This window comes from Phyllosticta citribraziliensis (assembly GCF_038025025.1).
Source record: "Phyllosticta citribraziliensis strain CPC 17464 chromosome Unknown J3D65scaffold_1, whole genome shotgun sequence".
NCBI classification, from domain to species: Eukaryota; Fungi; Ascomycota; class Dothideomycetes; order Botryosphaeriales; family Phyllostictaceae; genus Phyllosticta; species Phyllosticta citribraziliensis.
Genome location: NW_027117338.1, coordinates 2,538,026 through 2,560,342, shown reverse-complemented (window position 1 = coordinate 2,560,342; position 22,317 = coordinate 2,538,026). Strand labels below are relative to the sequence as shown.

General features: G+C 51.0%; 7 protein-coding genes across 7 annotated transcripts; 4 read left to right on the top strand and 3 right to left on the bottom strand.

Moving 5' to 3' along the window:
* Positions 1-566: 566 nt before the first annotated feature.
* J3D65DRAFT_42439 (uncharacterized protein) lies at positions 567-1,537 on the top strand. The gene is made up of 2 exons (XM_066796135.1): positions 567-1,360; positions 1,424-1,537. Exons 1-2 carry the CDS (start codon positions 917-919, stop codon positions 1,472-1,474), a joined length of 495 nt encoding a protein of 164 aa, XP_066660130.1. The 5' UTR covers positions 567-916; the 3' UTR covers positions 1,475-1,537.
* Positions 1,538-2,005: 468 nt separating this feature from the next.
* J3D65DRAFT_40686 (cellobiose dehydrogenase) lies at positions 2,006-4,822 on the top strand. Its single transcript, XM_066795972.1, has one exon. The coding sequence runs from the start codon at positions 2,120-2,122 to the stop codon at positions 4,526-4,528; it is 2,409 nt and encodes an 802-aa protein (XP_066660129.1). The 5' UTR covers positions 2,006-2,119; the 3' UTR covers positions 4,529-4,822.
* A 1,648-nt stretch (positions 4,823-6,470) lies between these two features.
* Positions 6,471-8,195, top strand: J3D65DRAFT_643784 (ACT domain-containing protein; the record flags this gene model as incomplete). Its single annotated transcript, XM_066802106.1, has 5 exons — positions 6,471-6,515; positions 6,781-7,154; positions 7,244-7,582; positions 7,655-7,962; positions 8,038-8,195. 5 exons carry the CDS (start codon positions 6,471-6,473, stop codon positions 8,193-8,195), a joined length of 1,224 nt encoding a protein of 407 aa, XP_066660128.1.
* A 469-nt stretch (positions 8,196-8,664) lies between these two features.
* Positions 8,665-10,395, bottom strand: J3D65DRAFT_611117 (WD40-repeat-containing domain protein). Its single transcript, XM_066798873.1, has 6 exons — positions 10,300-10,395; positions 10,185-10,228; positions 9,854-10,115; positions 9,538-9,732; positions 9,310-9,434; positions 8,665-9,169 (listed from the first exon to the last, which is right to left on the bottom strand). The coding sequence occupies exons 1-6, from the start codon at positions 10,349-10,351 to the stop codon at positions 8,885-8,887; spliced, it is 963 nt and encodes a 320-aa protein (XP_066660127.1). The 5' UTR covers positions 10,352-10,395; the 3' UTR covers positions 8,665-8,884.
* A 63-nt stretch (positions 10,396-10,458) lies between these two features.
* J3D65DRAFT_611112 (cdc12 like protein) lies at positions 10,459-12,493 on the bottom strand. The gene is made up of 7 exons (XM_066798872.1): positions 12,300-12,493; positions 12,164-12,247; positions 12,099-12,112; positions 12,005-12,047; positions 11,790-11,952; positions 11,432-11,742; positions 10,459-11,382 (listed from the first exon to the last, which is right to left on the bottom strand). The coding sequence occupies exons 2-7, from the start codon at positions 12,197-12,199 to the stop codon at positions 10,807-10,809; spliced, it is 1,143 nt and encodes a 380-aa protein (XP_066660126.1). The 5' UTR covers positions 12,200-12,247; positions 12,300-12,493; the 3' UTR covers positions 10,459-10,806.
* Positions 12,494-12,554: 61 nt separating this feature from the next.
* On the top strand, positions 12,555-15,565 carry J3D65DRAFT_611109 (periodic tryptophan protein-like protein 2). Its single transcript, XM_066798871.1, has 5 exons — positions 12,555-12,667; positions 12,719-12,831; positions 12,882-13,377; positions 13,430-13,677; positions 13,724-15,565. Exons 1-5 carry the CDS (start codon positions 12,650-12,652, stop codon positions 15,519-15,521), a joined length of 2,673 nt encoding a protein of 890 aa, XP_066660125.1. The 5' UTR covers positions 12,555-12,649; the 3' UTR covers positions 15,522-15,565.
* A 567-nt stretch (positions 15,566-16,132) lies between these two features.
* On the bottom strand, positions 16,133-17,400 carry J3D65DRAFT_611106 (uncharacterized protein). Its single transcript, XM_066798870.1, has 2 exons — positions 16,981-17,400; positions 16,133-16,782 (listed from the first exon to the last, which is right to left on the bottom strand). The coding sequence occupies exons 1-2, from the start codon at positions 17,200-17,202 to the stop codon at positions 16,324-16,326; spliced, it is 681 nt and encodes a 226-aa protein (XP_066660124.1). The 5' UTR covers positions 17,203-17,400; the 3' UTR covers positions 16,133-16,323.
* Between the last annotated feature and the right edge of the window lie 4,917 nt (positions 17,401-22,317).

Sequence of the window (22,317 nt, the reverse complement as noted above, 5' to 3'; positions counted from 1 at the left end):
TGGGGAGGGGAATGAGACAAGTGGGTAGGTAGTATGTGATCGTTGAGATGGAGAGAGGCCGTGGCTTGACGGTAAGTGAGCCATCATGCCAACTTTCTGACCACTTGTGCTGGAAACATTATAGACGACTGCCTTGCCCAAGGGAGGAGAAGAAGAGGCGCAGGGGTGTCGAAAGAAATGAGACCTCCTGGCAACGTGGGTGCATCTAGGCAGCATTCACTCGCTGCTACAGCTGCGCTTGAGGAGCATTCATGTACCGTCATAGTTGCGCTTAGGAAGAAGGTACTGTAGTCGTTCATTACCGCAGCCAGACCCGGGCAATCGCATTTCTTTCGACACCTATTTCGGAGGCATCGAGACTGTCCGTGAAAGCTCTAACATTTTGCTCGGAGGATCACGTCGCGGCTTGTCAATGCTGTGAGCATCAATCAGCAGCAATCGACTAGGTCGATTTGAACACTTGAGTTCAGACTTTGACTCAACGCTGCGACCTCGACGCGGCTAGTCCTGGATGCATGTGGACTGGAAGGAGACTCGGTTGGCAAAGACTAGAAATGTCGGTGAGCCAGAAGCAAGCGGACGACAGGGCAGAATTGTTGGAGTGGCCGGAGCGAGGTACTCGTATGCTTTTCGTGTCCTCGAAGTATCGACGCGCTGGGAGTTGAATGCTTCGCAAATGGGTTGCTGAAGGGGGCTCGAATACGGACGCTCCCTGTCCATCTTTCCACTTCGCTACTGTTCACATTGCACCAGGCGGGTCACCGGAGGAGAGGCAGGTCAAGACCAAGTCGGGTAGCCAGGTGAGACTCGGCAGACCTGCACGCATGATGCTGATCACCTCATGCAAGATGTAACCAGCCAGCCGGCGCGAGAAGCTCGCAGCAAGCGGTGAGCTTGTTCTGCTTCTGCCTCTGCCATGCCACCCACCACTCTGCGCTCGTCAGCCCAACACGCAATCAGCCTACCATTTCATTGCACAGGTGGCTGCCATGCGCGAGCACACAGCATGAACCGCCCGACTGCCGCCATGACAAAGCTGCGCTCGCCATTGGCGGCTTTGTCTGTGTGTCTCCCCCGCGGTCCGTCCATCCTGCACAAATATCCATGCGCGCATCAATCAGCCAGCTCGCCTATTAAGTTTACCATGACCGCAAACCATCGGCGTCGCTGTTCCATCAATCCATCGACAATCCAATCAGATTCGCTCCAATTGCACTCCGACCACGCCCTGCGACCCGCCAACCCGGTAGCGACCGTTCGGCTCGACCGAACCGCCCACCGTGCAGCCAGCAACCATCAATCAAAGACAAACAAACGTCGACGAGGTCCGCGTGGTTCTGCGAGCCTTGTCGTTTCTTTTGTGGGTCCAGCCTCAAGGCGGCGCGAGAGCAGGATACCATCAATCTGACACAGAGGGGCCCAGAGGCCTCGCCTCCAGCGTGGGCCTTGCCAAGAGGGGCCTCGTCTGCGTTGAGAGGTGGAAACACAGGGACAGAACGGAGCATCCACTGCCCTATACAGCCTGCTGTGGCACCACCGGCCGCGTGTGGTTGTAATCAGGAGGTCCTGATTGGAATTGGGTCAAATTTAAGCTTGTTTATTAGATGACGTGCTGACCCACAGGGCGCGGCCCACGGTCCAGTGCTTCGCGGGGCTGACTGCCTACTACAGTGCGTGCTGCTGAGGCGCCTAGGCTTTGCTGCTGCGAGCGCATAGTTTTGGCGGTGGAGCGTCGTGTATCTGGGCAGCGTGGCAGTGGTGGTTGTAAGCGACGACGACGGCCGGACCAGACGAGACGAGACAAGGCCAGGACAAGGCCTGAGTAGGAGGGCGGCGAGACCACAAAAGCAGTGTTTGTATCCCTCTTTTCAACTTCTGTTCTTTCTTTCATCGCCTACATTTCTGCGGCGCTTACCTTCGTTCTTGCTTCGCTGCTGTTGTCGTTGTGCGTTTGCAGCAGCTCTTCATTCAGTCCTTCTCTTCTCAATCCCAACTATTCACCTTCATTCAAGTCGCTGCTCCTTTTTCGCAGCAGAAAGCAACTTCAGGCGCCGGGTCGCCTCCATCCCACCTACGTTTCCTCTCATCTCAACCACATTCTGTCTACCAATTAGCAATCATGAAGTTCACCACAGCGCTCGTATCTTCCCTCTCTCTGGCCGCAGCGCCGCTCGTCTCTGCCGCAACAGAGGGCTACGCCTACACCGATGAGACGACCGGCATCAAGTTTTGGCAAATGAGCGTGGCAACGACCAACACGGCCGGCGGGTTCGAGTTTGGATTCGCGCTGCCGGACGAGGCCAACGCGGGTAGCAACGACGAGTACATCGGGCGACTGGTGGGCTCGCGGATCAAGGGGGCGGGATGGAGCGGATTGAGCCACGCCGGAGGCATGACCTCGTCGTTGCTGCTGATTGCGTGGGCTGACGGCGACGACACCGTTCGAACGTCGTTTCGATACGCAACGGGGTATACCGAGCCCAAGGCGTACACGGGAAATGCCACGCTCAGCCCCATCTCACACAAGATCAACGACACCAACTTTGAGCTGATCTACCGCTGCCAGTGGTGTTGGTTCTGGGACCAGGATGGCAGCGCCGGTTCGCAGCCGCCGACGGGCGAGAGCGAGGTCATTGGTTGGGCGCAGGCCGTCGACGATCCGTCGCCCGTCTCAGATGACAGCGGTACCATTCAGCAGCACAACAACGGCATGGGCCAGTTCGGCCTCCCCGTCGCCAGTGCCAGGAATGCTGATTATACCGCGTGGGCATCCAAGGCGACTCCCGCGCCTACCGCGACCCAAACTCAGGCGGCCTCGTCGACCGCGACGGCGGCATGTACGGCGACGAATGCTCCCAATGCCACCTACGATTACATTGTCGTTGGTGGGGGTGCCGCAGGCATTCCGCTCGCCGACAAGCTGTCCGAGTCTGGCAAGAGCGTGCTCCTGATTGAGCGAGGCCCGCCATCTTCTGGCCGCTGGGTGAACAGTGGGAGCACCAACAGCACCAACAGCTCTGACCCATACGACAACTGGCGGCCATCATGGCTCGTTGGAACGAACCTCACACGCTTCGACGTGCCTGGTCTCATCAACAGCATCTGGAGCGACTCGGCCAACATTGCATGCACCGACTTTGACCAAATGGCCGGCTGCGTCCTGGGTGGCGGCACGGCCATCAACTCAGCGCTTTGGTGGAGGGCTCCTGATGCTGACTGGGACACCAACTTTCCCACGGGATGGAAGGCGGCAGACATGTCGCCGGCCGTCGATCGCGTCTTTGAGCGCATCCCCAGTTCGTACGCCACTTCCATGGATGGCAAGCTCTACGAGCAACAGGGCTTCCACGTCGTCCAGGGTGCGCTTGCAGCCGGAGGCTGGAAGCAGGTCGAGGCCAATGACGTGCCGAACAACAAGAACCACTCCTTTTCCTTGACTCCATACGCATTTTCTCACGGTGAGCGTGGCGGGCCCATGGCTACCTACCTGGTAAGCGCCAACGCGCGCAAAAACTTCAAGATGGTGTTGAACACTTCGGTGCGGCGCGTGGTCCGCAATGGCGGACGCGTGACCGGCGTCGAGGTCGAATCGAACGGCTCTGGCGGCTTGTGCGGAACCATCAACGTCACGCCCAGCTCGGGCCGGGTCATCTTGTCTGCAGGTGCCTTTGGAACCCCCAAGATCCTGTTCCGCAGCGGCATCGGGCCCGAGGCGCAGCTCCAAGTTGTCAACGGCAGCGAGACCGACGGCGCCACCATGATCAGCCAGGACCAGTGGATCGACCTACCAGTCGGACAAAACCTCAACGACCATGTGAACACGAACCTGGTGTTTTCCCACAAGAACGTCACTCAGTACAACTGGAACGGCTGCTGGGACACTCCAGTCGCGGCCGACAAGTCCTCGTATCTCAATGGGCGGACTGGTATGATGGCCCAAGCATCTCCAAACATTGGACCCATTGCGTGGGATGAGATTACGGGCTCCGACGGCATCACTCGCCAAATCCAGTGGACGACGCACATTGAGGGCTCGACCGACAATGCATTCACCGTTTCGCAGTATCTGGGCCGGGGGACGACGTCTCGCGGCGTTCTGACCATCGACAGCGGGCTGAGCATGACTGTCAGCACCAAGCCATGGCTGCGCACGGACGAAGACAAGGCGGCTGTCATTCAGGGCGTCGAGAACCTCCTGGCAGCGATGAAGAAGGACCCGGGCATCACGTGGATCTCGCCGGCCGCGAATACCACTGCTGAAGCTTTTGTCAACAGTGCCGCAGTCACGTCGTCGAAGCGCTCGGCCAATCACTGGGTCGGAACAGCCAAAATGGGCTCTGATTCAGGCTTGCAGAATGGTACGTCAGTGGTTGACACCGACACCAAGGTATATGGGACGGACAACCTGTACGTTGTGGATGCATCCATTTTCCCAAACATTGGCAGCACCAATCCTAGTGCTTTGATCGTGGCGGTGGCGGAGAGGGCGGCAGAGAAGCTCTTGCAGGCTGGAACGAGCAAGGCTTAGGTTGGCAGGCGATGCGAATTGATCCCACGATGACCTCAGGCAGTCTTCAGCTGACCACTGTTGGGATGGATTGCCGCTGTCCTGATGTGGTCAAGGATGACCGGAGTGTCCCTTTTTGTAGCAACGAGCAACAGCCCGAAGCGAGTATAAGCGCATGAAAATCACCTCTTTTGAAAGCCGTTGCGTGCCACTCTGGTGATACTGCCTCGTTGCCCTTGCTTGCTTTTTCGCCTTAAGGTTATAGACAGCAGACGGACGCGCATATCGCCACTTTGGGACCCTGTTGCCTACCGGCCGTTGGTTCCTTGGCTGATGTCACCTCAGCTTTTGGCATTTCCAGGGCAAAGGTGCATGTGAGATGGTCGTCGCGACGGCAGGAAAACCGAACAGAGCCAGCTGTAACTATAGACATGCGTTGGCTTGACTCGTTCGGGTGCAGCAAGTCGGACTGTTCGGGCCGGGCCCTGCAGTGACGGCCGGTACGGCGCGTTTCCAACCCTTGTTCTTGCGAAGCTGGCCTGAAAATGGGGAGCAAGGCATGCGCCAGGAGAATTGAATAGGATGCTGGTTGGGAGCAGTCGAGGTGCATGAAGCCAGAGCGTTCGTCCAGGGTCTCTGCGGCGTTTGCAAAGGAAGGCGATGAGAGGGAGAGGCTTCAAAGTCGATTGGGCCAGGGTGTTCAGGACGTTGCGGGCATGTGCAGAGGATCTAGAATCCCCGCTCGTCAAGAACAGTTGGTGTGTGGCACAAAGGTTGGCAGACAGGGTCGGAGGTGGTGGGTAAACCGCTGCGGGTTGCCGGATGCATAGCAGCGTCGCCATGCAGGTTCTCAGCGGAGTGAGCGATTGTAGGGTTGGCAGCTTGGCGGGACGTGTCGCGATTCCACGCGAGAGGGAATTGGATGGAGTCGGTGGCGGCGAAAATGTATGGCGCGGCTGGGGCGGCGAGCGGGCTGAGGTGGAGGTGGAGGTGGAGGGTGGTCACGATGACCCCCACGCCGATGGTGGTGGTGAGGGGACGACGGACGAAGGACGAGGGGAGTGAGGAGAAGAGAGACAAAGATGGTGTTGGCCAACCATTGAGCCGGGAGGCGGCGGATCATCAGGGTCTCTCTGGAAGCGGAGCACGACGTACCGCCAACATGTCATTACTATGTATGGATTTATTATTGCCCATTCACTATTTTACGCTGGGCAGCCGCCGTGGCCGCCGCTGATAAGGCCTCTTTCTTCCCAGTGCGCTGCGCTGCGCTTAGATTCGGCTGCTCAGGTACACGGCAGATCCGATCAGGCAAGCGGGGAACTGCCCTCGAACAACTCCCTCCCTCCCTCTCTCTCTGTCTCTCTCGCTCTCGCTCTCTCCCGGTCTTACGCTCTCTCGTCGCCGCCAAGCTCACCTCACCTCACTGACCCCACGGCCCGCCAGGCCCTTTATTCGCACCTCATCCTCCCTCTCTCCTCAACACACGCACACAAGTCTCACCACCGTGCCACCTACTCCCTCCCTCTGACCTCAATCCCTTTGCGCCTTGAATCCTCCCCAATCGGGCTGCATCTGGGTATGAACTTCAAGAACGATACTTCCCACTGGCCCGTCGGACAAGAGCACATCAACCGCTGAGTCACATCGTCGAGTGTGAGAGAGAAAAAAAAAAAAAAAGGTGTATATCCGAAAGAGAAAAATCCCTCCTCGGCGACGCGCAAAGCCTTGCTTTTGGCGACGACCTTTTTCAGGAACAAGACGACGTTCCTGCACGTAGCTCAATCCAGCCGCGGCACTTCTGCCCTGTCCCGCCCGGGCAGCCAGCTCACATCGCTCCCATCCGTGGCGAGATCAATCGGATCGTCTATCTCCCTCTCGTGGCCCTTTCCACCTCTTCTGGGCCCGTCTTATCGGGTGAGTGCCTGTCGGTTGTGGGGTCCTCGTTGCGCCTGCGCGAGCCATGGAAGCGTCCATGACGCTTCTCAGCGCGCACATCCAATTCCTTGTGAGTGGGTTCCCGCTTTTTATGGATATCAATTTTCACTCTCGTCACCTTGTGCGCCGTATGGAGGCCGCTCATGCCTTGCATTGATATCGCTATCATTCGCCGTGTGGCGTCGCGTAAAAGTCGCGCGCCCTCTTATATAATCGGCCTCACGTCGTGCCTGTGTTCAGCTACCACCAATCCGTTGCTGTCCCCTTTTGTTTTCTTTTCTCTGCCTGCCTGCTACAAGAATCTGACTGCCGCTGACATGGTGCTGCTGTGGCAGGATACTCAGCTTGCCCTGATTCACATCCCGCTGCACCTCTACTCTAATTTCCTGCAGCCCATCCTCCGCCTGCTGCTTCCCGCGAGCAGGCCCAGCAGCGCCGGGAGCAATGGTTCTGCCCGCCCAAGAAAGTCGTGGGCGTACGAGCACCCTTTTACCAACATTTCAATCACGCCCGTCGAATGCTCCATTGCGTGCTCCAGGGAATTGGCCGAGGATCTTTTTACTTCTGTCCGGGACCACCTAGATCCTGAGAATCGGGATCAGGTGTCAATCACGCATGAAGACTACATTGTGATGCAAGTCGATGGCGAAGGCCTCGACGCGGGACAGCGCGTACTAGAATTGACGAGCCCGCTTGCAATGGCCGGCATGTAAGTGCACCTTTCCTCTTACCAAGCGCATCCCTGCCCTGGGTAACTTTCAGCCGTGCTCGAGAATCACGTTCTGACAAGCGCCGCAGCTCCATCTTCTTCATCACAACCTACTTCTCTGACTACATCCTCGTACCGCTGCGGGCGCGCGAGCAGGTTGTCAAGGCGCTCGAAGACCGCGGATTCGCCTTTGAAGATACGACGTCGTCCTACGTCAACCCCACAGCCGCAGCGACCGCCAGCTCGCACAACCGGTCGTCGGCGTCGTCGTTTGACCTGCCATCGACGCCAGGGACGCCGCCCCCGACGAGCATCAACGAGCTCGAGACGCGCACGTTTGCGCTGCTCAAACGGCGCAACGTCGTCTTCGCCGTCGACCCGTCGATCCGGCTCGTCCAATGCGCCGGCAGCAAGGAAACGAGCACCGGGTCGACGGCGACGCGGCCGTTGAGCGGCTCCATGTTCCTGTCGTCCAACGGGCACCACGCCAACGGCGGCAGCGGCGGGGAGACGACGGCGGCGCCGCGGCCAGAGGACCTGCTGCACCTGGGGCTGGTCAAGAGCCTCATCACGGCGCCGCACCCGACGTTCCTCTCGCTGACGCTGACGGACACGGAGCCGGCGTCGGTGCTGCTGGAGAAGCGGCTGCTGCACAACTTCGCGCCCGCCGTGCTGCTCGGCTCCAAGGAGGACGTCCTCGTCCCCATCACGCTCGACCTGCGCGACCTGCCCCTCGAGAGCACGGGCATCGTGTGCGGCGTGGCCGGCCGTCTGGTCGGCGGCACAACCTCGTCGTCGCTGCGCGCGTGTGGGGTCGGCGCTGGTTGGGGGGCGACGGCGGCGGTCAACGGTTCCGCTTTTGGTGGCCTTGCCGACGGCGTAGACCTGCTCCCCGATGCCGTTGAGATGAGCTACCTGAGCACCGCGCGGGCCGGGACCGTCATGGTTGCCGAGGCGGAGCTGGGCCGGGCCATGGAGGCGCTGAGAGGTGGCGGCACTGACGGCAGCGACGGCGGCCTGCCAGACAACGGCTTCATATAAAAACAAGGCGCACATGAGCACGAACCCGTCGCTCGTCAGCGTTCCCTTTGTTGGCGAGGAGAAAGCTTGAATATATGCGAGGCCTGTTACCAGCTCACATGCACAAACCACCAGGACTTGGGAGGAACCATCTTGTTGGATCAGCGCGGGTAGGAAGCATTCTGGTCCCCAGCATCAAGAAGATCTAAACGGCAGCATCCACCCTTCGAAGACGCATGGGTCGGTCGGTCCATTGATTCAGGGCGCGGGACTGGCAGTCCACAAAAACCAAAACCAAAACAACACGACAAACCAGCCCCGTCAACATCTTTCCTCTCTTCCTTGTAGAAGCAGCTTCATTTCCCTATTTTTCTCTTTCCTTCTAATTCTTCCCCCGTCTTGTCTTTTTCATTGTTAGTACCTCTATTCTCCTCCTTTCACGCTTCTTACTTTTCGGTTGGCTAGGGAAAAAAACGGAAAAATGGGGGGGCTCTGTATATAGGTATGTGAGTAGCAAACTACACCTGTAAGAAGGCTTTGATGAGTCGAAGCTTGGGTACTGCTTTTTGCGCTGCGCTTAGGTTACATGTCCTTTGATCCATGGAACTATTCTGTGAGGATGCCCGGATGCTTCTTCTCGCTCTTGACCTCTCGTTCCAGCAACAACTACTCCCCGTCCGTCTACTTGCATGCCACTCACGTAATCGCATCTACTCGTCCGGAACACCCCACAGCACAACGTCGCCGTTGCCGCCTGCGCTCGCAAACTCCTTGCGCCGGCCGGGACACCACGCCACAGCGCTGACGACGACGTTCTTCTTGCCAGCAACGGCGGTACCTTGTGGTGGCTGCTGTTGCTGCTGTTGCTGCAGCGTGTGAATGACCTCGCCGCTCACTACGTCCCACGCGACAACGGCGCCGTCTTCGCTGCCAGACAGCGCTATGGCGTCCTTGTTGGCGAGGGTCGAGCGGATGCGGTAGGCTGTGTTTGTGTACTGTGTGCCGGCATGTCAGCTGAGGTTCCAGAGCCAAGGGGGGGGGGGGGGGGGGGGGGGGGGGGGAAGGGGGAAGAGGGAGAGGGCTGTTGAGGAGAGATGCAGGCAGGTAGGCAGGATGAGGCGAAAGGGAAACGTACGTCTGGAGACTTGAAGGCTTGCAGAAGCTTGCCGTTGGCGAGGTCCATGAGGCGCAGAGTCGAGTCGAGCGAGCTGACGAGGACCGAGTCGGCGAGCTTCGTCGGCGAGAGGGATGTGACTGGATCTGCAAGCTCCTGTCAGAACCCAAACATCCACTACATTCTGCAGCCTCAAGGCACGCATCTCGAGGAGGAGACGGCTACGAGAGGGGGTAAAGGGACCCTTACGGCCAACAACGTCCTCGTACACCATGCCCATGCGAATGTCGTACGTGCGGACGCGCCCGTCGACGCTGCCGGCGAAGATCTGATGCTCGACGACGGCGACGCTCGACACGCCGTCGCGCGCCTCTTCGAGCGACATGAGCGGCTTGTTGTTTTGCGACTTGAGGTCCCACAGCTTCACCGAAGCGTCAAAGCTGCCTGTTCGTCCAAGCACCACTCGTCAGCGTTCCATTCTTGCAACGACTTGAACCAGACCGCCGTGCCGTGGCAGCAGCGCCCAAGACAGCTATGGATGTATGGATGGGTGGTTCAGACGTACCGCTCACCAACACGTCCGCGGCCGCGCCCCACGCGACGCTGTTGACCCGGCTGACGTGCCCCGCCAGGCGGCGCACCGTCTTGGCCGTCGCCACGTCCCACACGAAGACGCTCTTGTCGCCACCGCAGCTGGCGAACCGCGCATTGTCCTCCGTCACCGAGATGTCGAGCACTTCGTAGCCGTGGCCCGTGTACGACTGCACCAGCGACGCTTTGTTCGCGTTGAAGAGCCGGATCGTGCGGTCCGAGGAGCCCGTGAGGACCTACGTTGCGAATTTTTGTGAGACATCTGGGTCGGACGAGAAGGGAGACCATGGATCGGGTGGACGTACATATTGTCCAAGACCGGCGCTGTAGGTCAAGGCGTGGACGGGGCCTGTGAGATTGTCATAACTACTGCATCGATTATTGATATGAAATCAAACATCGGGTGTGGTGAAGAATTACCATTGTGGCCAGAGAGGCTTGCGATCTGCTGAGTCGGAAAATGCGCCGTCATGTCATGTCGTGTCTTCTTGGGAATTGGGTTGAAGTTGTTGGAGTTGACGCGGTGGTCGGCGCAACCTGAGCTGATTCACCATCTTATCTCTGGCGGCGCCTCCCGAAGCTCCGAGCAGCACCCAGTGACACCATTCGTCTGTCAACTGCATGCCAATCAATTGAATGCGTCAAGCTTGATTAATCTACAGCCCAGGCGAAGTTATCGTATTAACTGATGCCTCTCCAGATTTTATGCTTCCCTGCACCAGCAATTCGCTCCTAGAAAGCAATTGAACCCGCCCCAACCACTGCAACAAAAAGAACAAAAAGTGAATGGAAAAGAGCCCGCAGTCACACCAAAACCGGCAGCCATTTCCAGGTCTGAGGCTTGGCGATTGGCATTACAAACTTAAGAAGAAGACCTGAAAACGAGAGGTATCAGAAGAAAGGAAAAACCTATGCTGGCGAAACGGTCTAACGGCGACCAGAGCGGGTGATGCTGCCTTGGAGCTGTTCGACCTCGGCCTCGAGCTGCTTGATGACAGCGTGGCTCTGTTCCAGATCCTTGTTAAGACGGTCGCGCTCGGCGATGAGCTTCTGCTCCCACTGGCGGAAACGCTGCTCCTCGACCTTGACCTGCTCCGTGAAGCGCTTGCGCAGTGCCTCTTCCTCTTCCTTGAACTTGGGGTTGTCCAGCTTCCTTGGCCGGGCTTCGCCGAACTTCCTAGTTTCCATCTGCTGCGCCCTGTAGGCCTCGTAGTGGGTCTCCTCGGTCGTGTGGATGAGGTCGAGCATGTGGGTGCGGATTAGAATGGCGCGGAGCTTCTTAAAGTCGCAGTGCTCCTCATTCTCAACCTCGGCAACACCCCAAGCATACTGGCGACCCTTGACGGTGCGGCCGTCACCGGTCTGGACATCCTTCTCGGAACCAATGACGGAGAAGGGCATGGCGGCAATCAGGCTACGCGCGTGCTGGAGACCGGCCTCATCGTCCTCCTCGAGCGGGGGCTGGTAAATCTTGATTCCCTGGGCCTCGATTACGTTGCGGATCTGTTCTGTGTCAATTGATGGTACGCCCCCAACGCAGGGATGAACAAACCCTTTGCTTGAACTTGGCCAAGTCGATGGGGCTCAATGTGTCGGCCTTGGCAACGACAGGAATGAGGTTGACGCGCGACGAGAGGCGCTTCATGACCTCAATGTCCAGAGGCTTCAAGGTGTGACCGGTGGGACGGATGAAGTACAAGCAGGCATGCACGCGAAGGTCAATCTTGTCCTGGCGCTTGGGCTGCTGCTCTTGCAGCATGTAAGACTCGTGCTGGTCATCGAGGAATTCGATAATGGGCTGCCACGAGTCGCGGTTGTTGACATAGTCTCCGAATCCGGGAGTGTCGATGACGGTAAGGCGGACTGTGGAGTGTAAGTTGACGCCAGCGGGCGGGTATCGTCGGACTGACCCTTGAAGAACTTCTCCTCCAACTCGGCCTTTGTGATTTCGATTTCGACCGTCTTGTCAATCTGCTTGGCATGGCGGCGCTTGTGGTCGGCATAGTTCTTGATGGTGGTCGAGAAGAGGGTATTGATGAAGGTCGTCTTTCCGCAGCCAGACTCGCCAGCGACCTGTTGATCGTCAACACCAACACAACGGCCAATGGCGCTCGTGACATCTCACCATGACCGTGAAAGCGGCACCACGCTTGGCGACGATCTTGTGGCTGTGAATGGGTCAGGGTCAATCCGCGATGAGAGGGTGGAGGGCCAAGTACCGTTGGTTGGGGAGCTGTAAACAAGGTCAGCAATGGGCGCGCATGGCATGCATGAGGACACTTACATTGGCAATGCCAATCGGGGAGGCGGATTCGGACATTTGGACGGTTCTAAGGCGCGATGCCTGAAGGTGGGCGAGAGTGGATGGCTGGGGGAGGTGAGCGAATGGAGGCGGAAGCCCCTGAGCCAGCGATACTCACAAGCGACTGGGGGCAGCGTGGAAAAGCTGGCTGCAGCAAGAGAGGGTGCGGAGTGAGCGAGTGGAAGAAGTTGGACAAGTCGAGCGCGTGGGAGTGGGTTCAGGTTGGGCGTGCGAGACGACGGGGACGGAACGGAGGAGGAGGTCGGGATGTAGCAGCAGCAGCCCCTAAGATGAAGTTCCCCCTTCGGTGCGTGCAGTGCCTGGGGGAAGGCGCTAGCGGAGATCTTGGTCCGCCAAACGCCGCCCGCGCGCCAAGACGCATGGACCACCGCAGGCAGGACCCGGACTCCAGCAAAAAGTTCACGGCCTGCGCTATCGATAATTGGCACATTACCTACACTCCACACAATGAAGACCGACTTCAAGGTGCGCATGCCTCCCTGACGCTTGACCTCCTCTGTGCTGACCCGCGTCCAGTTCTCCAACCTGCTAGGCACCGTATACAGCAGAGGAAACCTTCTCTTCACCCCCGACGGCACCTGTCTGCTGTCGCCAGTCGGCAACCGCGTCACCCTCTTCGACCTCGTCAAGTACCGCGTCCTGCATTCCTGACATTCCTCTCCGGCTGACAAGATTGAAGCAACAAGTCATTCACTCTCCCCTTTGCGCACCGCAGAAATATCCACCGCATCGCATTAAATCCTCAGGGCAATCTCCTGCTCACCGTCGACGAGGATGGCCGCGCCATTCTCTCAAACGTCCCTAGGCGCATAGCCCTCTACCACTTTTCCTTCAAGTCGCCCGTATCGTCCCTCGTTTTCGCGCCGTCCGGTCGCCAATTCGCCGCAGCCATTGGCAGACAAGTCGAAGTCTGGCATACCCCCTCGACTCCCGACTCTGGCAACGATGGCGAATTGGAGTTTGCGCCATTCGTCAGACATCGCGTATATACCGGCCACTACGACCTTGTCCAGAGCATAGAGTGGTCGTCCGACTCGAGATTTTTCCTGACTGCGTCCAAAGATTTGACCGCAAGGATATGGAGCCTGGACCCGGAGGAAGGTTTTGTTCCTACAACATTGGCAGGGCACCGTCAAGCTGTCGTGGGCGCCTGGTTTTCGAAAAATCAAGAAATTGTGGGTTTATTCGCTATCGACACGACCTGAGGCGGCGCTGATGTGAATGCAGATGTACACTGTGAGCAAAGACGGCGCACTTTTTCGATGGGAGTATCTGCCTCGAAATGATGTGGACGATGAAGAGGCCGAAGGGACTGAGCGGTGGAGAATTGCCGAGAAGCACTTCTTCTTGCAAAACAACGCGACGGTCACATGCGCAGCGTTTCACGCCGAGTCAAATCTCCTTGTCGTTGGATTTTCCAACGGCATCTTTGGAATATACGAGCTGCCCGAATTCTCAACCATCCAGACCCTGAGGTGAGTACTCAACTTTGGCATTGCAACCAATAGCTGATCGAATTAGCATTTCCCAAAACGACATTGACTACGTCACAATCAACAAGACCGGCGAATGGCTGGCATTTGGCGCATCAAAACTCGGCCAGCTCCTGGTCTGGGAGTGGCAGTCCGAGTCATACATTCTCAAGCAGCAGGGCCACTTTGACTCTATGAACTCCATCGTTTATTCCCCAGACGGCCAAAGGATAGTAACCTGCGCCGACGACGGCAAGATCAAAGTTTGGGACACTGCTTCGGGGTTTTGTATCGTCACTTTTACCGAACACACCAGCGGCGTAACGGCCTGCGAGTTTGCAAAACGGGGCAATGTCCTCTTCACCGCATCGCTCGACGGCTCAGTAAGAGCATGGGACCTCATCCGTTACCGAAACTTCCGCACCTTCACAGCCCCAAGACGCCTCGCCTTCTCCTCCATTGCCGTTGACCCTAGCGGCGAAGTCATTTGCGCTGGCTCGCGTGATGATCCCGATATTCACGTGTGGTCCGTCCAAACGGGGCAATTGCTTGACACCTTGTCGGGCCATGAGGCGCCCGTCTCCAGTCTTGCATTTGCGCCCAACGGCGGCAACGTCGTAAGCGGTAGCTGGGACCACACCGTGCGTATATGGGATATTTTCGCCAGGACCCAAACAAGCGAGCCAATCCAGCTGCAATCGGACGTTCTCGACCTGGCTTTCCGGCCAGACTCGAAGCAAATTGCCGTCTCTACCCTCGATGGACAACTATCCTTCTACTCTGTTTCGGAGGCAACGCAAGTTGGCGGCGTCGATGGCCGACGCGACGTGTCTGGCGGGCGCAAAATCACCGACCGGCGGACGGCTGCCAATGTCGCCGGCACCAAAGCCTTCCAGACTGTGGCTTACAGCGCGGATGGTACTTGCGTGCTCGCAGGTGGTAACAGCAAGTACATTTGCTTGTACGACGTCCTTTCTGGAGTTCTCCTCAAGAAATACACCGTTAGTGTCAATCTGTCCCTTGACGGTACTCAAGAATTCCTCAACAGCAAGCTGCTCGGCGAGGGCGGCCCTCGCGGTCTCATTGACGAGACGGGAGACGCATCCGACCTAGAAGACCGCCTGGCGGGCGACCGCATTCTCCCTGGTGCCCAGCGCGGCGGTGACATGAGCGTGCGGCGAACGAGACCGGAAGTACGCGTGCCCGCTGTCAATTTCTCTCCTACCGGACGTGCATTCTGTGCTGCAAGCACTGAAGGCCTGCTCATCTATTCTCTGGACAATACGCTCCAGTTCGATCCGTTCGACTTGGACGTGACGGTCACACCGGACACAACCCTGCAAGCGCTCAAGGAAGGCCACTTCCTCCGTGCTCTGGCCATGGCCTTCCGTCTCAACGAGCGTGGTCTGATTGCGCGCGTCTACTACGGCACGCCAGTCGAAGACATTCCTCTCGTCGTCAAGGACCTTCCTCAAGTCTATCTCGGCCGCCTCCTGCGCTTCGTCGCGGTGCAGGCGGACGAGTCGCCGCACCTCGAGTTCAATTTGCGGTGGATCGAGGCGCTGCTTACCAAGCACGGCCGCGTGCTGAAGGACCGCCAGGGCGACTTTGCGCCTGAGCTGCGAGCAGTGCAGAAGGCCGTGGCCAAGGTGCAGAGGGAGGTGGCGCGACTGGTCGACGACAACGTGTACGCGATTGACTATTTGTTGGCGCAGCCGGTTGGCGCGAAACAGGCCAATGGCGTTGACGATGTTTTGAGGCTTGTGGAGGGAGATGAGATGAGCGGCGTCGAGAGCGCAGGCGGCGAGGACTCGGACGGCAGCGAGGAGTGGCTGGGCTTGGATTAGAATATGCGGAGACAAAATAATTCAATCGTAGACCAATTGTCGGCAACAGTCCAGTGTGTCCATCCGCCTTCAAGTCAGTGAGCCAAATGCAGTCACCGTTGTGGCGTACGCTGGGTGCAAGTGCACCTTTATCAACCAAAAACGCGAGCATTATCTCATCAAACCGGGATTTCGCGGGTGGCCAGAGTGGGTTCCGGGGGCAGTCTGATCCACATGGACTGACTGACTATTATTCGCCCAAAAGCGGATGGAGGGCTGGCCTGGATCTTTTTTAGGCAGTGCTGTGACGCGACGTTTGAGTCGAGGTTCGCGCACCATTGGCGAGTCTTTTTAATCTTTTTGTCGGCGTGCTGCTGTTTTTGCTGCTTGTCGGTGGAGGCTGTTTCTGAGCTGGCTTTGATTGCTAGCAGGAGGCATGGCGCTCGTACATGCAGTCAATTAATTGCTGTTCGTTCTTCTACCTACCTGACATCTAGGTACTCAGGACTTGCGTGTTCCTCGCACATGCTATTTTGGTGTCGCGATGCCGCTGTGGTGTAGAAAGTACTGAGCCTTGGTTCCTAGCACTCCGCCTCCATGTCAGGAGCAGTCCAGCACCACAGCTATGCACAGGGAGCAGTCATCCGCCATCACGTTTGTGTTTAGGGAACTGTGGTTTCCCGCCATCATGTTTGACACCTACGAACTATCATTTCTTTCGACACCTAGTGTGATGCTCCATATTCACCCAGCGCCAGCAGGCCTTGTCCCTAAGACACTCGAGTACATGCAGTAGAAGAAGCCATAGATTCCATGCGAAACATCATTGCTCCTCCTGATCCAACAAAGCTCTCCTCTCCGCATCCGCACTGTCCTCTTCCCGCTTCCCACCCGTGAACCACTTCCACCTCCTCACAAACCCCCGCCATCCATCCTTCCCATCACCTCTCTCCCAAACGCGCCACGTCCTCCTCTGCCCACAGACGCCATCCTCTTCGACCAACAACTCCGTCCCACCCCGCGCCTCCCTCCAGCTCCTCCACAGCCCACCGCCGGCGCGCCAGAGCGCCCACGCCAAGAAGACGAGCGCGACGCCGCACGCGGCGGCGACGACGGCCGTCAGCACCGTTAGCGTCGACACGTTGCAGCTGTCGCGGCCAAACGACTTGGTGCGCAGTTCGAAGCGCTCGGACGGCTGGCTGCAGATGTCGGGGTGGGCGAGGGGGAGCAGGATGAGGGGGAGGGAGCGTGGGGAGGTGGGCAGCGCGACGCATGTTGATGACTGCGGACCGAGGGGTAGGTTGTTAGATTTGTGCTTGGTGGTGGTGGAAATAGAAGGAGAGATTGGAAGGCTCAAGAGTGGATGAGGTGGTGGTCATATTCGGGGATCAGGAAAAGTCTTGTAGATGTGCGCTGGTAATCGATGTGGTTGATTATGGCCGGCGACAAGAGAGCAGTAGGATAGGGAAATAAAACTCACCAACGGACACCACCCACATGACCTCCCACCTCCCTCGCTCAAGCACGACCCGCACGTCTGCAGCCGCCAGCAACGTCTCAGTTGCTCGTCCGGGTCATCACTTGCTTGCCAAAATGCCTCTTTTCCGACCTTTCCTTGCTCTTTTAGAGATCCGCCGTAGCTCGTCGCGTTGAATTCATCGAAGAAAAGCGGATTTTGGTGTCCGCGATCCACTGCGACCATGATTTCGATTTTCTTTGGCCCCGCGTTGCTTTTGGCGGATAATGTGCCCCCAGTCCGTTGATGCTGCCGTGGACCCCACTCACGGGTCTGGCGTTGACAGAACAAAGAGGGGTGAGGAATGCTGGGACGGGTTGGTTTGGCAAGCAAAGTCAGAACGCGAAAGACTGAGATGCTGGGTCTGTTGAAGTGCAGAGATGCGAAGATGGTCTACTTCCTTGATGTTGATGTTGTCGCCTGATCAACCGGGTAGCTCCATGCGAGTGATGTAACGAGGCGACAGGGGTGTCGTCAAGGCACTCCGAATCTCGACTGGCCCGCTGTCGAACATGATCTGCTCTTGGTTTGTCTCTAGCTCCCGAGGCTTGCTGGGGAAAGCATGGAATGCTGGCGAGGAAAGAAGCGGAGGAGTACTACGTGGAAAAAAACATGAATTCTCAAAACTTGTCCACAACGAGCATCCAAGCCGCCTCGACAGAGTTGTTAGCAATTCCATACAATTGCCTTTATAGATTTATGGCATTGCGCAACATTATATTATACAATATAATTAGTACCTTATATAATATAACATCTATATAATTAATTAGCTATATAGATTATACTTATTACCTTTATTAGCTAGGCTATAGTATTAAGGTTTTTAGTAAGGCTTTACTATAATAACCTTTATTTAAGAAGGTTTACTAGATTAGGAGCTTTCTAGGTAACTTTTAGATAAGCTTAATATATAAGCTTATAGAGTAGAATTAGATAATTTAAATAGTATATTTCCTATCCTAATCTAGTAACTTATTAGTAAGATATTTAAAAGAGAAGGAAATACTTAAATAATATATCTCTATAGAAAATTATCTAGTAGATAGATAAACTTTAGAACTTCTAAATAAATACTATAGCCTCTAAGGTATTATATAGTAATACTCCTTAGGCTTAGTTACTCTCTAATCTATCTTAATATATAGGTCCTTTCTATATAAAGACCTAGCTAGGACCTCCCTACCTACCTAATAGGGACTAGGATATTAAAAACCTTATACTTAAGTTTTATACTTCTATATAGTAGAAGTTTAAAATATCTTTTAGAATTACTATATCTTAACTAGTTATTAAGTTATTATAGTTAGAAGTTATTAGGAAGAATAATCTATTTAATAACTTTACTTTAATTAAGGAATCCTTACTTCCTTAATATCTAATTAAAACTAGGTTTTATTAGAAAGTTAGTTTTACTTTAGATATAGCCTCTATATAATTATATAGGTAGTAGATAACTACTATATAATTATATAAGAAGAAAGATCCTTCCTATAATTTTTATTAGGTACTAGGCTCTAGATTAATTAGGCTAGTATATTTTATTAGTAGTTAAGGAAACTACTAATTAGTAAAGTACCTTCTTTCTAGTTTCTAGTTATTAATTAGGTATTATCTAATTCTCTAGTATTTTACTTTACTAGAAAGAATATACTTAGTTAGAGACTTTAGTCTATTATTATATAATAGATACTAGTTCTCTTAGTACTAGAAAAAGGTATATAAGAAGGCCTTAAATCCCTTTAAATAGCTTCTCTAATAATAACTCTTTCTTTAACTCTTTAATTACTTTTTACTAAATTTACTCTTTTTACTTAAAAGACTTTTTTCTATCTATTTAAAACTACTAGTCTATTAAGATTTATATCCTATAACCTACTAGTAAATAAATTAAAAGGATATAGAGATATTCTTCTTAATATAGGCTTCTATAGTAGTCTTCCTCTATATTAATACTAAAATAAGGCTATACCTCCTTACTTTAGTATTCTATCTTAGGGAACCTAGGGGTTATATAACCTCTACTAGCTATAATTCTACCTTAGATACTTATATTATAATATATATTTATTATATTAAGGGGACTAGGCCCTAGTATATAGTAATATCTACCTAGAGGCTAATTTCTCTCTAAGTAATTACTTAATTATTTAAGGATTATATAAGAGAATTAGGTATTTAGAGAAATTATCTATATATCTAAGTAGTCTTAGCTATTAAGCCTATTTATAGGGATAGCCTAGATAATACTATTATAGCTTTATTACTTCTAGAGAAGGTTCTCTAGGTTTTCTTAGACTTTTATCTATCTAAGTTTATTAGAATATTAGATATACTTACTATATATCTATATTCTTTTTATTTATTTAGACTATAGATCCTACTTAACCTATTCTAGATTAGGCTACTATCTAGGCTAATATAGAGGCTTCTAATAATACTTATTTCTCTACTATAGAAAGAATAATAGAAGGTATTTAATTTAGCCTTAATAAGCTAAGGGTTTAATAAGAAAATAATTAGGTACCTCTACTACTAGTACCTCTTTAGGAAACCTTTAGTAATTTAGAAGATAAATACTATATTAAAGTATCTAAGCTAGATACTTATAATAGCTCTAGAAATAAATTAGAACCTTACTTAGCTTAGATTTCTAATTATTTCCTATTCTTTAGCTATCTCTTTAGTAGTAAAATAGAAATAATTATATTTATTACTTCCTTTCTAAAAGGATCTATCTTTAAATAGTTTAACTCTTTTAGATAGGATTTTAATAAGAAAGACTATTTTTATAGGAGAGATTCTATTAAGGACCTATTTAATAGCTTTAATAATTATACTAAAGCTATATAGGAGATCTTTAGTATCTATAATAAAAAGAAAGATATAGAAAGATACCTTACTTAATTAAAATAATAAAAAGCTACTATAGATTATACTACTTTATTCTAGTAATTAGCTACTAAAGTAGACTAGAATAAGGCTATCTTAATATACTAATATAAATTAGAATTAAAAGAAAGAATTAAGGATAAGCTAGTTAGATAAGATCCTCCTTCTTCTCTATCTAGTCTTATAAATTCTACTATTAGAATTAATAGTAGAAGCTACTAAAGATATAAGGAGACTAGAGGAGTAAATTATTATAATAATAATACTTCTATAGGTTAAGGAGACTCTATAGATATAGGGGTAATATATAAAGGAAATAACCTATACTATCCTTCTAATCCTAAGGGGAAAAAGTCTTATAACTATAATAATAAGCCTAGCTATAAGAAAAAGAATAATAAGGGTAATTATTCTATAGCTTATATTACTTATAAGGATCCCCTAGATACTATAAATAATAATAAAGAGTAAGGAATTAATTCTAAGGTAAAAAACTAGAAAAGGCTTTAGTAAATAGGGTTACTAAAGCTACTACTTTACTTTTTAATAAAGGAAGTAAATCCCTAGTATCTATAAAGGAAGCTATACCTTATAGTAATACTAGTAAGAGAGGGAATAATTATAATAGATACCTAGTTATTATAGTATATCTAAATAGAATTAAAGCTAGAGCTTTAATAGATACTAGAGCCTAAGGAATATATATAGACTCTAAATTCTAGAGATAGTATAATATAGCTATAAGGGATAAAATAATACCCTATAAGCTTTATACTATAGATAGAAGTCTAGTAAAAGAAGATAAAGGGTAGGTTTTACTAGAAACTAAACCTATAGCCCTAGAATATAGAAAGACCTACTAGAAAAAAATTATATTAGATATTACTAGGATCCTAGGCTATAATTTAATACTTAGAATACCTTAGTTAAGGAAATAGGAGCCTATTTTAGACTTTAAAAAGTCTAATCCTATTATCTTTTACTCTAAAAATCTAGCTAATATCTATAACTATAGGTATAAAAAATACCTACTATTATAAGATATTAAGTTAGAGATTATAGAGCCTAAAACTTAGATATTTACTATATCCTATAAGTCTCTTAAGAAGAAAAGAAAAAATAAAGATATCTTTATTTACTAGTATAAACTAGATAAATTACCTACTCCTATAAAACTAAGGCCTATAGACTATAATTTAAAAAATATAGATATTTAAGACCCTACTAGGCTAAAAGTCTAATCTAGGAAGCTACTTAAAACTATTTATAATACTAAGGAAAAAATACTCTCTAGTAAAAGAAGTAATAAAGATAGCTCCCTAGAAAAAAGCTATATAGAAAAGGTTCCTAAGGAATATTATTAATACCTAGATTTATTTCTTAATAAAGAGGATTTTAGTACTTTACCTAAGTACTAGCCTTAGGACTATAAAATTCCTATAAAAGAAGGAGAAAACTCTATATTTAGTCCTATATATTCTCTATCTAATATAGAATTAGAGGCTCTTAAGACCTATTTAGATAAGAATATAAGGAAAGGTTATATTAGACCTTCTTCTTCTCTATATAGATCTCCTATATTATTTATACCTAAATCTAATAATAAATTATACCTCTATATAGACTACTATAAGCTTAATAGTATAACTATTAAGAATAGGTAGCCCCTATCTTATATAGATAAACTATAAGATAGGCTTAATAGTACTAAGTATTTTACTAAGTTAGATTTAAGAGATAGGTATTATTTAATAAGAATAAAAGAAGAAGAAGAGTAGAAAACTACCTTTAAGACCTACTTTAAATTATTTAAGTATTTAGTAATACCCTTTAGCCTTACTAATACTCTAGCTACTTTTTAGGTACTTATAAATAATACTCTAAAAGAATATTTAGATATCTTTATAACTATCTATCTAGATAATATTTTAATCTACTCTAATAGTCTAGAGGAGTATAAAGAATATATATTAAAGGTTTTAGCTAAACTAGGAGAAAGAAGACTTCTAGTTAAGCCTAAAAACTATATATTCTCCTCTTAAGAAGTTAAATTCCTAGGATTTATAATAAGGCCTAATAAAGTCCTTATAGATTCTAATAAAGTAAAGTCTTTATTAGAATAGCCTACTCCTAAGACTATTAAAGAGATATAGTCCTTTCTAGGATTCTATAACTTTTATAGAAGGTTTATAAGAGACTATAGTAAAATAGCTAAGCCTCTTATATACCTTACTAAAAAAGATATACCCTTTAACTAGACTAAGGAGTAAGAAGATTCTTTAAATAAACTAAAAGAGGCTTTTACTACTACCCTAGTTTTAAAGATCTTTAATTATAAATCTCCTATTACTTTAGAAACTAATACTTTAGATTATACTATAGGGGCTTATATAAATTAGCCTAATATAG